The 19,030-nt window shown below is 38.0% G+C and overlaps 2 protein-coding genes across 2 annotated transcripts; both read left to right on the top strand.

The window, feature by feature from the left end:
- Window positions 1-1,367: 1,367 nt before the first annotated feature.
- On the top strand, window positions 1,368-6,594 carry LOC115567685 (sialic acid-binding Ig-like lectin 14). Its single transcript, XM_030394511.1, has 8 exons — window positions 1,368-1,416; window positions 1,759-1,870; window positions 2,590-2,991; window positions 3,272-3,586; window positions 4,298-4,579; window positions 4,679-4,963; window positions 5,438-5,534; window positions 5,661-6,594. Exons 2-8 carry the CDS (start codon window positions 1,810-1,812, stop codon window positions 5,767-5,769), a joined length of 1,551 nt encoding a protein of 516 aa, XP_030250371.1. The 5' UTR covers window positions 1,368-1,416; window positions 1,759-1,809; the 3' UTR covers window positions 5,770-6,594.
- A 4,921-nt stretch (window positions 6,595-11,515) lies between these two features.
- LOC115566897 (sialic acid-binding Ig-like lectin 10) lies at window positions 11,516-17,852 on the top strand. The gene is made up of 10 exons (XM_030392954.1): window positions 11,516-11,567; window positions 11,926-12,021; window positions 12,421-12,852; window positions 13,126-13,416; window positions 13,584-13,910; window positions 14,543-14,824; window positions 14,927-15,214; window positions 15,414-15,525; window positions 15,613-15,685; window positions 16,754-17,852. Exons 2-10 carry the CDS (start codon window positions 11,961-11,963, stop codon window positions 17,111-17,113), a joined length of 2,226 nt encoding a protein of 741 aa, XP_030248814.1. The 5' UTR covers window positions 11,516-11,567; window positions 11,926-11,960; the 3' UTR covers window positions 17,114-17,852.
- Window positions 17,853-19,030: the final 1,178 nt, after the last annotated feature.

Here is a 19,030-nt window from a genome sequence, read left to right as displayed (position 1 = left end):
CGGCCAATCTTCGTTCCTACCCTCACCTATGGTCATGAGCAATGGGTCATGACCAAAAAAACAAGATCGCGGGTACAAGCGACTGGAATGGGTTTTCTCTGCAGGGTGGCTGGGGTCTCCCTCAGAGATCGAGTGAGAAGCTCAGCCATCCGGGAGGGACTCGGAGCAGAGCCGCGGCTCCTCTGCCTGGAAAGGAGCCCATTGAGGTGGTTCGGGCATCTGACGAGGAGTCCACCAGGGCGCCTTCCTAGGTAGGTGTTCCTGGCACGTACAACTGGGAGGAGACCTAGGGGTAGACCCAGGACCAGGTGGAGGAATAATATCTCTTCTCTGGCCTGGGAGCACCTGGGGATTCCCCAGTCAGAGTAAGCCGACGTGGCCGGGGAAAGGGAAGTCTGGGGCTCGCTGCGGAAGCTGCTGCCCCCGCGACCAGACTATGCATAAGCGATTGACGATGGATGGATGGATGGATGGAAATTACTTCCCTTTTTAATGTGCAGCAGGAATCGAACTGACTCAGTGCTCATTTACTCTTATTGTAACAGGAAACACACTTGTTTGTGTCTGTCAGTTACAACAAAGCCTTTATTTTTTTAGGTACATTCTAATTCTATGTTTGCTGGTTCTGTAGTGAGTGTCTGATATTTAGACACATAGTAACTTGAAAGGATGTCGTCATTGCTGGTTTGTAGATAAAAATAGTTCTAATCTAGCACAATAAAGTGTGAACAGGAAGTTATTAAAAATAATACAGTTTACGCATTTGAGGCAATGTTTCACGGAATAATCAACACAGGGACGTTTCTGAGAAGACTGGATGGAGCCAAAATAGAAAATTAGTATTAAAACAAAGACTTTATTTTTCAATCTGTAGATATTAAATGCACTTGTCTTTTGCATACATGAATAAACTGATCCTTCAACTAATACCTATCTCTGACAAATATTATTTATCTGGCAATGATTGTATGAATAAATAATACAGACTGTTTACATTCATGCACTTCTCAATATACACATAATCAAGTTTAGTTAGTAGATAGAATAGAGACACAAACGGTACTTCCCCTTTCTCAAAGTTTCTCAGTTTCACAGTCATGAAGATAATCTAAACAAAAAAAAAAAAAAAAAAAAAAATCAAGACTTGTTGGATTTTATTATTCGGTGTTAAAGTTGCACATTCTCAACTTGATTTATTGTATAATATACATACTTTACTTGGAGACTTTAGCTCTAAGTTTGGCAGTTTAAGGAGGGCCAGCAGTTTGCAGATAAATGTCCTGGAGGCTTGTTGTAGTGCAAAGAGGTACAAAGAAGAAGTACAAAAAGAGAAGAGAGGAAGAGTCAGTTCAGAGCTGAGACACTCAGCAGAGATCACTGGGGTGAGAAGAGAGCAGGAGAACGAGACACAAAAAGGTACAACACAATACAACTCATTTTTATAATGTCTTGAAACTTAATTTAAATGTAGAAGTCATTCTTATCTAATTTACGTCATTAAGCACTATTTAAAATGATTGGATTTACATTTGATAAGGTGTGCAGTAAATTGGGAAAAGTTTGAGGTTGTGGGACTGAGGGATTTATTGAGAAGCACTTCTAAAAAAAACATTTCAAGGGGACATGAGCATGTTAGCAACACTGAATAATGTGATAACAGAAAAGGTGCAACTTCAGTCTGAGCTGTCAACAACTGAGGTAATTCTGGTCCCTAAACTAAAACCTTTTTAATGTGAAATATGTCTGTGCCTCTGAAAGGACATCTTGGTCCCGTGCACGGACACCGACTGTCTCAAACACTGAATCAGAATGTTTGTTCTCATCTGGGCAGCTCTTCTCTTCTCTGTTAGAGGCAGCAATGCTGGCACAGGTATGCATCTTTATTTCAGTGACATGTTTTCTAACATGCTTCATAGAATTTACCTGCTCACCTGTGGTATTCTTCACATAACCTCTTAACTTTCAGCCTTTAAAATTTGGGTATAGTTATTTAAATGACCTTTTGTAGCCCTTTCCCAGGCTACCGTGAGTTCCTTATACACGAACCACCCGCCTACACACACGCACACATACACCGTGCTGGGGTTTAGGGCTCTTTTATTATTTTAACCCACACAATTATACAGTTACGGGGCCGAACGCGGCTCTTCCTCCTGCCTACCTCTGCCACACTGATGTCAGACTGCTCTCCAGCACATCTCCCACTCCTCTGCCATCCGAGGTCCAGCCGCTACTGCATTTAAAGGGAGTGAGTGATTAGTAACTGGGTGCCAGCTCTGTCAATCACTCACCTGGCTCTGCTCTCCTGAGCGCTCTCCACCTCTCTCTCCCCCTGCAGCCCTGCCCCAACCACGCTCACCTCCACACCTTTTTTTTTTAAACCAAAGATATTTTAGATAAATTAAAAAATTATGTAATTATACAATTCTGTTGCTTCAACGATGCCAGAGTTGACATTGGAAGTTATATAAAACAAATTGTATACATACTGTCTCTCAGGAGTACTGCCTTTCATAATTGATCAATTATGGTATATTGTCAAATGCAAATGTTCTCTCTTGCTGTTTCTGTCATTGTTTGTATTAACAGGTGCCTCAGCAGGAGGGAAAACCTGTCCAAATGGATCCTGTTTCAATCTTTATGGAGGAGAAAAACCAGCAGTGGCCGGACTCTGCGTTGTGATACCGTGTTCTTTCAACCTGACGTCAGACTATAAAACCCAAAATATGACTTGGTTCAAATGTGTTTCATCTAAACCAGGAAAGTGTGATTCAGAAGTGATATTCCACACTAATGAGAAGGAAACAGTTCAGCCTGAGTTTAAAGGACGAGTGTCACTGTTGGAGCCTGATTTGGGTCAGAACAACTGCAGCATCATCATCAATGACCTCACTCAGTCAGACTCTGGACCATATCAACTCAGAGTTGAAGGTTTAGTGGTCAACAAATCAAAGGGATTTACAAGTCGAAGAGTGAAAGTATCTGTTACAGGTATGAAACGCTACAACAAATACATACAATGAAGATGTTCATTGTTGTGCCTTTGGACTGATGGTGTATTTATAGTGTTGATGAAGTATGAAGTAAATGTTTGTGATCTGTCAACCTCTGTGGGCAGACAGTAGGAACTGCAGCAGTTCATGATATAACTTCTTCTTATTGGCCCATTGAAATGTTATACAATACTTTTTGCTTATTTTATCAAAAATGTAAGTAAATGATGACCTTTAGGCAACTCACCTGATTCCACTCATGGACTTTCTACATGTAGATGTGATCCAGAAGCCCACAGTGATGATTCCTCCTCTGACAGAGGGACAGCAGACCACACTGACCTGCACTGCTCCTGGTCTCTGCTCTGGATCTGATCCTACAATCACCTGGACGTGGAGTGGACGCAGAAAAAAGGGTGTTCACATCACAGGACACATCACTGAGTTCAAGAATGTGACTACTGTCACACAGAGGCACAGCTCAACTTTGACCTTTGGCGCTTCAGCTGAACACAACGGCACCAATGTTACCTGTAAGGTCAGCTTCATTAACAACATCACTACAGAGGAGACGGTGACTCTGAATGTGACCTGTGAGTATACTTTACATCATTGCCTTTTATTTTTTGTTTGTTTAGAAAAATGTTGAAAAGTATTCTCTCTTAGCTTCATGTGGATACCCTCAAACTTAACTGTGAATGTCTCAAGTTCATAACATGAAAAGTGAGGTGAAACATTTGGCCGGTGTCTTTTAATTGTTTAGAAATTGCTCACCTAGTCCTGAGATTTTTTTCTAGTGAACAGCTTCTCTTAAATTGAGTGTTGTTATGTCACTGTTGAATATCTCGTCTGTGTGTAGAGGTTTGTGGTTTAGTGCGTGAATGCATTAATCTCAAATCTGAATTGGATCTAAAGCTCTTATTTAAAGAAAATGCTTGCATATCTTCTTTCCCGATGAATTAGCATTTCTGTCGTGGCATACTTTCTCTGATGTTAAGGAACAGAAAAGCAGTGCAGTTACAGCTCTGAAGAAGTGGGATGTTCTGAAATGTACTTGAAAAAACATTTATAGTTCATCATTGCCGTGCGCCTCCTCAAGTTCAATTCCGTTTATCTAGTTTGTTATTGATAGAGATAGATATTGATTTTTTTTTCTTACACATTGTGGTCTTAGCAACATAATCTTTTGATAAAAAGGTCTATTATCTACTGAGATTATTTTTAAGGTTTTTTGGTGTTTTGTGTAATAAATTGTTTTCTAAGACAAAATTCTAATAGTTTGTCTAAAATGTTGTGTTTTAAAGCTTTGAGTAGACCTGAAATCACTGGAGTGACAGAAGTAAAAGAGGGTGATGTTCTAAATCTGACCTGCAGCGTTGAAAGTTTCCGTCCATCTGTTATCACATGGACTAAACCTGGTTCCAACAAAAACCTGCAAAGTGAAACCACGATCCACCTGCAGAACAAGTCTGGAACAGCCACTCTTGTCATCCTTAATGTGACGTCAGAACATTCTGGGCGGTACATCTGTACAGCAGGACACCAGAACGCTACTCTGGCTAAACATGCTGACGTAAATGTGACATGTAAGTAGACTGAATTTATTACTTTGAAAGAAAATCTGTGTTCATATCAGCTTACTGCATGTTTGTTGTGATGTTGGGATTCATTTTGTGTCCCCACAGTTTCTCCAAGGATCTTGGAAAGCTCTTCATGTGAGGTTGAGTCAGAGGTCCTGACCTGTACGTGTATCAGTGAGGGGTTTCCTCCACCCACCATCAAATTCCCAATGTTGGACAATTATAGTGAATACACTGAATATTCTGTCTGTACCACTGTGTCAAGCCACACAGTCAGGGTGACTGTATCTTTAAAACATCACAACTACGCCACTGTTGAGTGTGTCAGCATCAGTGGCCAGGAAGCAAGAAAGAACCTCACGGTCAATATAAAGGAGTTCCAACTAAAGGGTAAGTCTTTTAATGACTAAACCTCTAACGACTCAATTACCTTCTTGACTTAAAGGTGCACTGTTAATAAATATTGAAATGGTTAAAATGACTTGTAAAAACATGTTTTCCTGCTTGTGTGTTGACAGTGTTTTCGAGGATCTTAAAAACTCTGACCTTTTCAGTATTAGTATTAAGACACTTATGTATAATATTTTCCTCTTTAAAAATGAATTATTCATGTAAATTTGTATGTCATTTATTCTAAGTTGTGTCTTTTATCTGGATCCTGAGTCAGTTATAAAATTCAAATTAAATGTATATAAAATTGACAATTTGTTAAGCTGATTCTACAAAATTGTACATGTGGCAAAAGCTGTTTCTCCTTGGCCTTCAGATCTTAATACAAACCCCACCATCAACTATCATTTTAAGATTTCTGGAGAATTTCACACTTGAACAGTTGTACAATCTGAGTTATGTTATTTCTAACAGCAGATCAGCCTGGACCAGGTGCAGTGCTCCCCTGGGTCGTCGCTGCGTTGTCTCTCATTGTCAATGTCATCTTCACAATCTACCTAGTGTTCCTTTGGTACGTTTAGTATCACCATTTATATTATATTATATGGTTATTATTACAGTATATGATTCAATTCTGTGTGAATATAGTGGAGAATTTTAGAAATACACTTTGTCTCACTGTTTCTTCTCTTTAAAGGAACACAAGAAAAAAAGTGAAACCAAATCAAGAGGAGAGAACCTACATGTCGCTGAGGAAAAAGGATCTCTCACCAGAGTATGATGTCATTGGACAACCTCTGAACTGACCGATCGGAACGAGTCAGCTTTAATGAAGTGTAGTGGAAGACTCCATACTCTGATCCATTACATCATGTTTTCAACATGTTTTAAGATTATAAGTGTAGAAATCAGGGATTAAAATAAGTTAGTTCCTGAATAAGAGCAGTAATACATCAGTAAGACATCTAAACTAAAAGTAATTTGGTTTAATAAAGAGGAAAAATGGTTAACTCCGACATTAAGGCTAATTAATCATAAATGAGTGATTGTAAATATGTGGAAGATAAGTCAAAAGGAACAGTAAGGTAAACTGGTTTTACCACGCAGAAGAAGAAAGAGCTTATCAGCTGCATCGCACCCGAGCCACCCACAGGCCTGTCGCCTTTTTGTTGTGTGTGTGGGCCCACTGTGTTTAAAGTGTAGCTAATTAATGTGTCTGAGACGTTGCTATTGTTGTGATTAATGTCTTGAGGATAAAGAAAAGGAAGAAATACCTTTTTCTGAAGTCATATAAACCCATAATTTAAGCTATATTTTGATATCAGCTAATTCATTTTTCGTACTGTTTATTATTTTCTACTTTAGGTAAACAATATTTGTGTTTCCAACTGTTTACCAAGCTAATTTTCTTTTAACGGTATATATTTGGTTTATTTGTGTTTGTATTATGTGAAGAAGGGGTGAATATTATTTGCACACTCATTTCTTACATCTAATCTAAACAAAGCAGCAGTACAATATTTTATTTGACTTAATAAAGGTTCAGGGTCAGTCATTTTAAATGTGTATTTGAGGTAAAGAGATTCAAATGCTAATCTGGTGTCTGCTTATATTAATAGGGCATTGCATCACCCAACATAGGTAAACCTTTGGGTAGCTACTTTTAAAACAACCCGAACCCAAAACACCACATCATCCAAGTCGAAACTGATCCCAGGCACTTAGGCATTTTTGTACAGGGTGGTGGGGAGCTACGTAAGTTATTTGTATTGAACTGTTACATTTTGCTCATACTGTATTCTTTTTTCAGATTTTCACATCATGAACCTTATTGGATTTATGGGGTATGGAAGCAAATCTGTACCATAATCCAAATTGAAATGGATTAAGATATCACGACCAGGACAAACACAACAAGGGTTTGGACTCAATAGTACGACAGACACAGGATGTAGGCCAAGCAATAGTCTTTACGTAAAAAGAACCAACAAGTACAGTTGATCAGTCAAGGCCGGCAAACAATTCCGACAGGGGGCAGGCAGGACAAAGAGTTCGGTACACGTGTAGGCAGTCAGCGGAGGCAAACAAAACAGGCAGGGATCAGGCAGAGGCAGGTCGAAGAGTAAACAGGCGGAGGTCGGTAACAATGATCACTAGAAGGCTTCTTGAAATGAAAGGCTGGGATGCTCATTCTGTGACTTAATTAAAATAAAAAAGAAAAGGACATTTAAGATTTAATTTTCAAAAGATCCTCTAGCAAATAGTAACCGTAATTCAATTTGAAATGTCAAATTTGAAAATTGAAATGCATTAGCAGAAAGGCTTTTTTATTTCAAGGTCATAGCTGCGTTATTTGACTCATAAATGAATTAATAATAGATCATCCAAACTGCATTTTCATTTTCTTCTTCAAGACTGCTCATTTTATGACACGACTAAAAGGAAAACAAAGAGGACATTGCTTTTTCGTTTTCATGCCCACTGCACAAAAAAAGAGTACATAATTCAATTTGAATTGCCAATCCCAAGCGGTGCAGGAGAGTGACATCAGTGGCCTCTCTAACATTTATGGTAATTGTAATGAAACCGCTCTGAAGGGCTGCTGGTAGTAACTGTGGGGCAGTCTGCAGTCTCACAATCAGACCCATGAAACATACGATACTCGTCGATGCGATAACTAGTCATAAGTAAGGGATAACGTATAGAACGGTGGTCACTACCGGGAAAATAAGCCCCGACAGGATGAACTGGATCCAGGCACTTATTACGCGGTTACTTGCCAACACGAAAAAAAAACTTGACACAGTGTGTCTTTTTACAATTTATTTGTTACCATTCATAGTATTTTTCAGTAGAGAAATATAGTTCGCCAAACCGACACCATTTCGCTTCTCCCTCTTTGATGCTTTCCTCTCTTTTTCTTTTCTTGACCGGTGACGACAACTCAGCCTTTTGCCAAGAGTTGAAATCACCGTATTTTCCAAGAATATTAAAGTTTATGTGAAACTCATCCATACTAGTGGCCTACGTTTTTCCGATATGAAGTAGACTCCAGATCAGCTGATGTCGCTTAGCGACCGAAGACGCTGGGGTGAAAAGTGACAAGACTACTTGCGGAGCAAAGATTTTAGATTGCGGAGGGCTATGAAATACGTGAATCGGAGTCAAAAAGGCCACAACGGTCAAATACGCTTAGCAGCAGTCAATAATACGAAAATAATTGACCGCCGAACGTTTGGAAGGTCCATTCAAGTGAATGGAGCATTCTACAGCATTAAGAAGAGCCGTGTAATAATTCCCGGTAATAAACTGAAGGTATCACACATAGACGCATCATTGAACGCTGGACCGCACGTCAACGTCGCCGCCATATTGGATGTGGCAGCTCAGACCCGTGAACTAATACAAGTCAATGGAGTGAACTTTATAAAGTGCCTTCTACAAAGTGCTATAAGTTAATGCCTCTAATTTACAAATTCACACATGTATGGATATAATCAGGAAACAGATAGGAAACAAATACTATGTCTGTAACGTTCTCTGATGATTATAAATGTTAACTACTCCTTATATGTTCAGTATACAGGTCGGCGCCAAACCCACAGATGTTTTTTTCTGATGTTTTTATGAGTGTTTACAGCTACCAATGTATGTAACGATGTTACTGTGATGACACATGACAGCTAGATATTTAATCTGTGTATAATAACCAGATCCTGACATGTAAATGTTACATCTGTCTACCAAACTGTCAACTTCTTTCATTTAATTATCTTTAAATATGGACAACTGACAACATAATATGTTATTCAGAATCAGAAATACTTTATTGATCCCCGACGGGATATTGCAGTGTTACAGCTGCTCTCATTCAAAGTCAAGAATATGCTGAAATAGTAATGATAGTAATGATGACGATGATGATGATGTTAATGATAACTAAATATGGTGCTTATTTATGATAGTAGCCCACTACAACTTTTATTTATTAACATTTTTTAGATGAAATGTTATTGTAAACATTATCATATTTTATAATGTTCTGTCATGGAGTTTATCACTTCACTGCTAAAAGAAAAGAAAGCAGCTCACTGCCAGTTGCAGTTTTGATCTGCAGACTTTGTTAATTTTTTGTCTCCATGATTGTTATTATTAGTACTTATATTATCAAAAATCACTGTATTTATAAAAACAACGTTGGTGCTTTTTATTCACACAGATGTCACATTTACATGTCAGGATCTAGTTATTACAGACAGAGATTCAATATTTAACTGTCATTTATCACCACAGTTACAGCATTAAATGAATTAGCAGCTGTCAAACAACATTAGAAAAAAACATCCGTGGATTTGGTCCCTACCTATATACTGAACAAATAAGGAGTAGTTAACGTTTATAATCATCAGAGAACATTACAGACGTTGTTTTTGGTTCCTATCTGTTTCCTGAATATATATGTACATGTGTGAATGTGTAAATTAGAGACATTTACTTATAGCACTTTGTAGAAGGGCGCTTTATAAAGTTCACTCTATTGACTTGTATTAGTTCACGGGGCAGAGCTGCCACATCCAATTTGGTGGCGACATCAACGTATCGCAGCAGGCCAACCTGCTCAATGAGGCGGCTACGTATGTCTATGCGTAGCATGGTCGGACTGGGGGCTGAAGAAGAAGAGAGGCCACTGGCGTCACTCTCCTGCGCTGCTTGGGATTACGAATTCAAATTGAATGATGGACTTTTTTTGCGCGGTGGGCATGAAAATGAAAAAGCAATGTCCTTGTTTTCTTTTTAGTTGTGTCATAAAATGAGCAGTCTTGAAGAAGAAAATGAAAATGTAGTTTGGATGATCTATTATTAATTTATTTATGAGTCAAATAACGCAGCTATGACCTTGAAATAAAAAAAGTCTTTCTGCTAATGCATTTTAATTTTCACATTTGACATTTCAAATTTTACATACAGATGAGATGAGACACTTCAAATTGACTTTTGGTAACTATTTGCTAGAGGATCTTTTAAAAAATGAAATGTTAAATGTCCTTTTCTTTATCATTTTAATTAAGTCACAGAATGAGCAGTCTTGAAGAAGAAAATGAAAACGCAGTTTGGATGATTTTTTTTTTTCATTTTATTTATGAGTCAAAAAATGCAGCTATATTCTGAGTATGAAAAAGCATTTCTCTTAATCCATTTTAATTTGGATTATGGTACAGATTTGCTTCCATACAAGGGAAGTCTACTGAGCTCGCATCATTTGCAATCATGTGTTCACATTGTCCCACCACACACCTTCACACCTTTGTATAATACACACAAGAGTAATCACAGTCATCCACTGGAACCAGGATTGAAGTGCTTTGCAGATTTCCCATCTAGTCTGATGGTCTGAAGTGGTCACATGCAAGTCGTGTTAGTTTTCAGAATTTGATCACTGTCTGGTTTTTTTTACTTTAATTATTTGAATGCTTTATTTATCCTAGCAAATACAAATTAAGATTTGACACATTAAAAAAAACATTTTTCATTGTATTAAATAGGGATAGATTATCTGCCTGGAAGATTACTTTATAAATATTATTATTATTATTATTTCTTTATTTGAACAGGGACAGTGCACAATAAAACATTAACCCTGTATAAACAAGGAGAGATGCATTGCACCGGTTTCTAGCAGGTTGCTATTTTCCACCCGTAGTCCCTGGGCAGGTAGATGGAACATACAATAAATTAGAAACAATTTATTGTATGTTCATCAAATACACACACACACACACACACACACACACACACACACACACACACACACCTACACACACTCACTCACTCACTCACTGACGCTGATATTTACCATTTTTCTGATTATACGTATCCTGAGCAATGGAACTGTCATCCAAGTTGGAATTCCAAGTCAGGAATTCTATCTGGCCGGTCTTGGTGCAAAATCTGAAAATCTTCCACCTGGAAAGAATTTTCCAAAAGGTCTATTTTCAGTGGCCTAAAACTTCAATTGCGTATGTATAAAAGGTCAAACACATAGAAACAGTTATGTTTTAGGACCTTAAACAATGGTCATTTGATCGTCTTCACTCAACAGTCACATGTACCATAAACTGCATGTGGTGCATTGTTAAAGTGATTGAGGAGCTCATATATATGTCATACAGTCATTTAATTTACTGAAACAAACATACAAAAAACACTTAAGGAGAAGTCAGTGCTTGTACTGGTTTGTCAGTTTGTCAAGACAAAAATAATACCACACATTTATAACTTCCCTTTTCAAAAAGTTTTACACTACTTCACTGTCATGGAGAGGCTCTAAAAACCAAATAGTATGAGCCAACATTAAATTTTTTTTACAATGTCAAAGGTGCAAATTAGATACAAACAGTGGTGTCATGAGATTATAAGTATAGATAATTGGATAAAAACGTGCCAGGTTTAGTAAAAGACAAATAAAGCTTAAAGCTGTTTGGGGAAACTTCCTCAAACCTTGTTTCGCTCAGAGTTAAGAAATAGAAAAGTGAAGGGAGGAAGGGACAGTTCAGAGCAGAAACGCTGTGAAGAGGAAGCAAGCAGGCAAACAAGGCATAAAGAGGTAAAACACGACATTTGATTTTTGATTAAAATGTCTTCCAGTGCTGTAAATGGAAGTTAGTTAATGATTCATGATTATTTTGATTAATGCTTTTTCAACAATCTTGATTTGGTGGTAATGACGGGGTGAACAGATTTAAAGATGTTGGTGTATTCACTAAATGATTTTGGGAGCACAACACTGTAATTGTTAAGTTAATTTGTTGTGCAGCTGATTTAATACAGAACAGAGCTCACAAAGTTCTTTACTCGGGCTGCACAATATGAAAAAACATCAATTTTTTTGACAGATATTTTGATTTCCTTTTGGTCAGTTCCTCGTTGTTTACTTTACTTTCACTGTTAAATGTGTCCTTTAGAAGGAGAGACTCACTGTGTCAGTCATCCAATCAGGATGTTTTTTCTCCTCTGGGTGGCTCTGCTTTTCTCTGTGAGTGGCAGCAGTGCTGACACAGGTATGCATCTTCATTGTAATCTCGTTATGATGCAAAAAGAGATGAATACAATTGTTAGCAATCATTTTTAAAGATAAATGTACTCATTGTTTTTTCTACAAGTTTTTAGTTTTTCCACCTTGAATTTATCAGCTCATTAGTGACCTCCCTTGCAGCATCTACCGTACTGTATTTACCGACCAATTAAATAGTTATTTGAATGACTTTCTTGATTATATGATTGATTAAGAAATATGTTAATGGAATGAGTTAAATGAAAATCTGCCATCTGCTCAAAAAACGGTATATGTGTATATGTGGTTTATCTGTCAGCAGAAGTAGCCTTTCTTTATTTTAAATGTGGTGCGTTGTCACAATTGAAACCTTGAAACCTTGTTGTGTTTCTCCTACTTGTCATAGGTGGATCAGAGAAAAGGCAAACACACTGTTACCATGGATTCTGTATCATTCTTTATGAAGCAGAAATAACAGCAGAGGCTGGACTCTGTGTTGTGATACCATGTTCCTTCAATACTAGTTCTGGCTTTACAACTGAACATATGGTTTGGTACAAATGTGAACGTAAACGAAGATGTGGTGATTCAGACGTGATATTCCACACTAACAAGAACAACAAAAAAGTTCGGCCTCAGTTCGAAGGACGAGTGTCACTGCTGCAGCCTGACGTGAGTCAGAACAACTGCAGCATCATCATCAATGACCTCACTGTGTCAGACTCTGGATCATATCAGCTCAGAGTTAATGGTTTCCGGTATAAGGAGTCAGGTGGTTCCTGGAATGAGGTGCCTGAGGGATTTACATTCTCTCTAAGACCAACTGTCTCTGTTAAAGGTAATGTGGAGTTACAGTAAATATAATCAGTGACATTGTGCATTGTTGTGCCTTTGAACTGCACTAACATGTATTTATAGTCCTTGTTTAGCTTTTGTTGATGTGTGTGGGTAACCAGTCTGATCTGTAGCATTAAATGATGCAAATCCTCCTTATTGTCCCATAAAAAGTCTTAACAGATATCTGTATCTGATTGTTTTAGCTGACATTTAAGTAAATGATGAGCTTCAGGCTCCTCACCTGATTCTACTCATGGACTCTCTCTCCCATTAGATCTGATCCAGAAGCCCACAGTGCTGATTCCTCCTCTGACAGAGGGACAGCAGACCACACTGACCTGCACTGCTCCTGGTCTCTGCTCTGGATCTGATCCTACAATCACCTGGAGGTGGAAAGGGACTGAAGTGAACAACTCTCACATCACAGGAAACATCACTGCTCAGAATCACAGCTCAACTTTGACCTTTAACCCTTCAGCTGAACTCCACGGCACCAATGTTACCTGTAAGGTCAGCTTCACAGGTGACACAACTACAGAGGAGACAGTGACTCTGAATGTAACCTGTGAGTAGAACATCCTGTATTTCATTCTTACATATGGTCTTTTTGTCTAAAATGTTTGCTAAGAAATTTGCTCTGTCATCCCTGATGGTTTTCTGAACTGTGCTGACTTTTAAATCATTAATACACTGTAACATTGTCTATAATGCAGTAAATAATTTGTCTCATAGATTCGAAGGAAATTAAAGTCACTGGACATACAAGTGTGATGGAGGGTGAGACTCTGAATCTGACCTGCAGTGTTGAAAGTTTCCCTCCATCTCTCATCACATGGACTAAATTATCTGAAAAAAACTTGCAAAATGGAACAGAAATTAATATGCAAAATGAGACTTTATCCGACCTGCAGAACGACACTGAAACCTACTTGCAGGCCGACAGAGGGATGAGCACTTTCTCCATCTATAACATGACAGTGGAAGATTCTGGAGAATACATCTGTACAGCAAAACATCTAAACAACACCCTGATGAAAAGAGTTGATGTAACAGTAAAATGTAAGTACACTGTATAATTGTTGATAGAGCACTTCAGTAATAGTTTAATCAGTCATGTGCTTCTATGCACATATTTAGAATAATAAAAACGTGTTGTCTGTTAAAACCACAATGTAGAGTTTGAACCATTGTACTGTGTCGCCCTCTAGTGGTAGCAACAAATGACTCTATACATAAATGTAACGCTTTACTACTCTATGCATGAATACACAAATGTGTACACGCTTAATTTGGATGTATTACGTATATATTATATTAATCATACACTATATCACATTGATATAGATTTTAATTTATTTGTGTGTATGTAATATATATTTAGACACCAATATGCATATATTTTTACAGGCTTAGGGAAACCACATGCACAATGAATGCCTCTGTTTTTTTTATTATCTCAAGAAGTCTAACTTATCTGGACCAATAATATTTTAATGCATGTATATATTTGACAGACATTCCCTCAATTTATTTATATGTTTGATAAATATTGTGATATGAATATTTTAGTGGAAAGTATATAATGACTTCAGGTTATAGATATTAAAGTCATTTAATTTGAGAAATCTTTTTTCATCAGTTTTTTGCTGCTATCCTATTTCAATGTATTTTGTGTAAAATGTGCTTCACAGATATGAAGAAACCTGTAATCACTGGTAATACAACTGTCGAGGTGGGACGAGCTCTGAATCTGACCTGCAGTGTTGAAAGTTTCCCCCCCTCTCATATTACATGGACTAAACTTGGTTCCACCACAGACCTGCACAATGAGCCCAATACTGACCTGCAGGACGATGCTGGCTCTGCAACACTCGTCATCCATAGTGTGACAGCAGAACATTCTGGACAGTACATCTGTACCGCAAAACACCTGGAAACAACTGTGACTGTATTTGCTGATGTAACTGTGATGTGTAAGTAGATTGTACTAATCTTGTTGAAAAGGAAGTTTATGCTCATATTTTACACTAGTAGCATTTTCTTAGTATCTTGTGATTCTGCTTGTGTCTTTACAGCTTTTCCAAAGATCTCAAACTTTGAATGCAAGATTCAAACCGAGGTGCTGACCTGTGTGTGTATCAGCGACGGGCTTCCTGTACCCACCATTAAATGGCCACTGTTGAGGAACTACACTGACTACACTGTTATTAACACCGTCTCAAACCACACAGTGAACTGCACGGTCACCCTAACTGTTAAAGACCACAGCAACACTGCTGCTGAGTGTGTCAGCAGCAATGCAAATGGGGAAGTAAAAAAAAACTTGACCATCCAAAAAGTTGAGACAAAACCAGAACCAGAAGGTACGTGTTTGCAGCTACAGTACTTCTGCTACTGTACACCACTTTATGATATTTTAAGTACCTCTTTTTTTCTTTTCTTTTTTTTTAAATACTGTGACCTCTGCATTTGGACATTGGTTAAGCTGTTTAAAGGAAGTAAGCTATAATTTATTTTTAGTGCTGAGAAGAACATTAACATTGTTGTTCTCCTTGATTGCAGAATGGTTCGAGGACCTATTTAAAACTGTGTCATGGCTGCAACTCATACTTGCCTTTTTGGTTGGGGTATTTCTGTCAGCTGTCATTTGCTGTTTAGCAATGAAATGTCGAAGGTACTCCATTTAATAATTGACTACTGGTAGTGTTTGTTGATAATCTTCATGCATGTATTTTAATCAGTTACAATTTGTTTTTCCCAGAAGAAAACAGAACAAGAGTTCTGGAAAACGGGATGAAACTCTGGAGATGGTGACCAGTCAGGAGGATCCACTGGTAATATAAGTAATATTATATACATCAGTTCAGCCTTTTCCAGACTTGAGAATGATGAAGCCCAATTTGACATTGTAAAATCTTTTGGGGCCCACTCAAACTTTTAATAACAACTCTAGTCCCGTCATTGACTTGTTAAAGAATATGTTTTTATTTTTTCATCATAAATGAACTCTGCAGTACCTTCACGACCCACCAGGGGCTACACCCCCCCAATGGGAATCACTGCATTATTTAAACATCAGTTTTCTTCAGAATTTTTTAATTAGCACTTGAGATGTGTGAAGATGGCTTTCATTGCTCAACATTTTAGTCAGACACTTTTTTCAAGGAAATTACCAAAGCAAATGGTTACACAGTTAGATTTGGCATGAAATATTCTGCTATTTTAGGAAACACTCAAAGAATCTGAGCATCAACAACGAAACTGCTAACGAACATGTGCATGGACATTACAGTTTTTTCATTTCATCAATACTGAAAATGCAACAAATAAAAAGAAGGTTTGGAGCTTCAGCATCAGCGAAGTAATTGCTGAAAGAGTCAGATATTTCTAGACTGCCTTTTCCGTTTGCATGAATGGGACTGGACATCACCAGTTAGCTCGTAGCTACAATAATTTAGCCACCAGTGGTGAATTATGTATGCAGACGTTGTTTTAAGTAAATTTAAGCAAGCACAACTTGTGCGATTTACCCAAACTAAACTCTTTGCTCCCTTTATGTAAATCATCTTGCAAAAAGTTGACACTTTGCCTTCTATGCCTGCTTTAATAGCCAGGCCCTTCTTTGTTACCTTGCAGTGTAGGTGCACTACATGTAACAATACCACATATAACAATGTTCCAATAAGTACAGGAGATGCACTTTGTGATGGATACCAGTATCTGAAATAAGTACAGAACAGTACAGAAATGGAATCTACAATTTTTAAGATGATGGTATAACTTAATTATATATATATAAAAAAATGTTGGTAGTAGTAATGTAGGTAAAACAGACAGTATTCATTCAAATTTGGTACTTGTTTCAGCTGAATGAGTCATATAATTTGCATTGTACCCAACAGATAGATGCTAGTCATGCAGAAACTGAAAAAGGAGAAGCTGTGGCAGCAGAGAATGCAGCCCCTGATCTTAATGTTGGACCAAAAGATGTTGAGTATGCCAGCATTGATTTCTCCGTGTTGAAAAGAAAGAGCCCAAGGAAGACGCACGAGACCACGGAGACGGAGTATGCTGAAATCATGAAAAAAGCTAAAGAGGAAAAAGAAGATAATGGTGGAGAGGAAGGTGAAGCGTTGGAGGGCAAAGAGGAGGAGGAAGTGATAGGGGAAGATGGGGAGACAAAACATAGTGTCCCAGAGGAGGAGGAAGGAGAGGAGGTGGCAGTGTACTCCAATGTGAAGGATATAATGGCTGAGAATTAAGGAATATGTTACATTGTGGAGCTGCTTGAGGATGAATTTTCCTTGTTCATCAGATGTGACAGCTTGAAATAATGGACTGATGATGGATATTCTGTTCAACGGCTGACGGACCTGTTTACCACAGAGCTGTGATCAAACTCCGTTTTCAGCCTGTGGTAAACTTAAATGACTCAGACACTTTACTCGTCTACATGGTGTGGAATGAGCAAACCCATTAATGCAACTCAGGGTGGACTGGAAACTGGACATATTTCCTTCTTCAAGCTCATGAGTTTTCCACTTATGTTAACCTACATCCATGTAAGAGTTGACACCACCATTAGGGCGATGGGTTGCAAAATCAGGGGCCAGAAGTGAAACCACCTGCATCCTCTCTGCTCTGAGAGCCTAAGTGTACTTTTGTTTGATACCTTTATGATAAGCATCGACCCTGAGTGACGTTCCTGGCTCGCCCAAGCGTTTTTGAATGGTCCACATTTCGCCGCGAAAAATGACGTTCGCTGTAACCCTGTTCATGGATGAGGTGTCTCTTTTTTCAGCTTGGCTGTAGGGATGCAGCAGAAGTCTGTACGCTGGTCGGTTTGTCAGATATATGAAAATATCTAACAATGTTTTACTGATGTTATCTCTTCTTCTTCCTGTTTTTATTATTTTTCTTGTCATTATCATCAGTAGTAGCAGCTGTAATAGTAGTTAAGATGACCCTTATAGGAATGAAAAAAATGATTTTTTTTTTTTATTTAAGCTCAATTATAATATTATGTGTATATATGTATTTATATATGTGTGCTAAATAAAACTTCATATAAACTTTATTTTTTTTTTTTTTTAAATACCAGTAATATGGTAGAATTAAATTCTGTAAAGAAGCAAATATACTACGGTTCATACAATGGAATACCTTTAAACCGCTAAGGCCTCTCTACCAGTGAAGCCCAATCCATACAATACACAATGGTGTGTACCATGATTTATGTTCAAAAACCCACAACTTTCTTTTTTGAACCATCAGCTGCACTACTTGCTTCAACTAAAATGGTGAACATGGTAAACATTAAAAAAAATCAGCATGTTAGTGTCATTGTGAGCCTGTGACCACACTGACATTAACAGTTTGCTCAAAGCACAGCAGCAGTTTCACAGAGCTGCCAGTATGTGTGGCTGCTCACAGTCTTGTTCCTTTTTCATTTACTGTGTCAAGTTTTTGTCAGTACAGGTACGACATGGTCATTTGTATTTGGATGAAAGATGGGGGACAACATGTACAGACCAAACTGCATTCTACAGATCGGCCGAGGTTAATAAGATGCTTTAGCAGGACTCAGATAAAATCTTTCGAAGTTACAGTTTGAGTAGTATTCTCTCCTTGTGTTTCCATGGACAATGTTTTCTTGCAGTGGTGGGGCAGCAACACATAGAACAAATTTCACACTCAGAACAGTATTTTCTGTCCTAGATGAATATCCAGAGGATCTCAGAAAGCAAGAACAATTGTGTTAATTGTATAAATAATGTTAAAGAATTGAAGCAACCAACCTGGTGTGGCCAGGTTAGTCTCTGAAGGCCCTAGATTACAAGCCATAGATTACTTCCCTTTTTAATGTGCAGCAGGAATCGAACTGACTCAGTGCTCATTTACTGTTATTGTAACAGGAAACACACTTGTTTGTGTCTGTCAGTTACAACAAAGCCTTTATTTCTTTAGGTACATTCTGCAACGTTTGCCGGTTCTGTAGTGAGTGTCTGATATTTAGACACATAGTAACTTGTAAGGACATCGTTGTTGCTGGTTTGTAGATAAAAATAGTTATAATCTAGCACAATAAAGTGTGAACAGGAAGCTATTCAAAATAATACAGTTTACGCATTTGAGGCAATGTTTCACGGAAGATTCAACACAGGGATGTTTCTGAGAAG

The sequence above is a fragment of the Sparus aurata genome, chromosome 17 (genome assembly GCF_900880675.1).
Source record: "Sparus aurata chromosome 17, fSpaAur1.1, whole genome shotgun sequence".
NCBI classification, from domain to species: Eukaryota; Metazoa; Chordata; class Actinopteri; order Spariformes; family Sparidae; genus Sparus; species Sparus aurata.
This window is presented reverse-complemented; position numbering and strand designations above follow the sequence as displayed.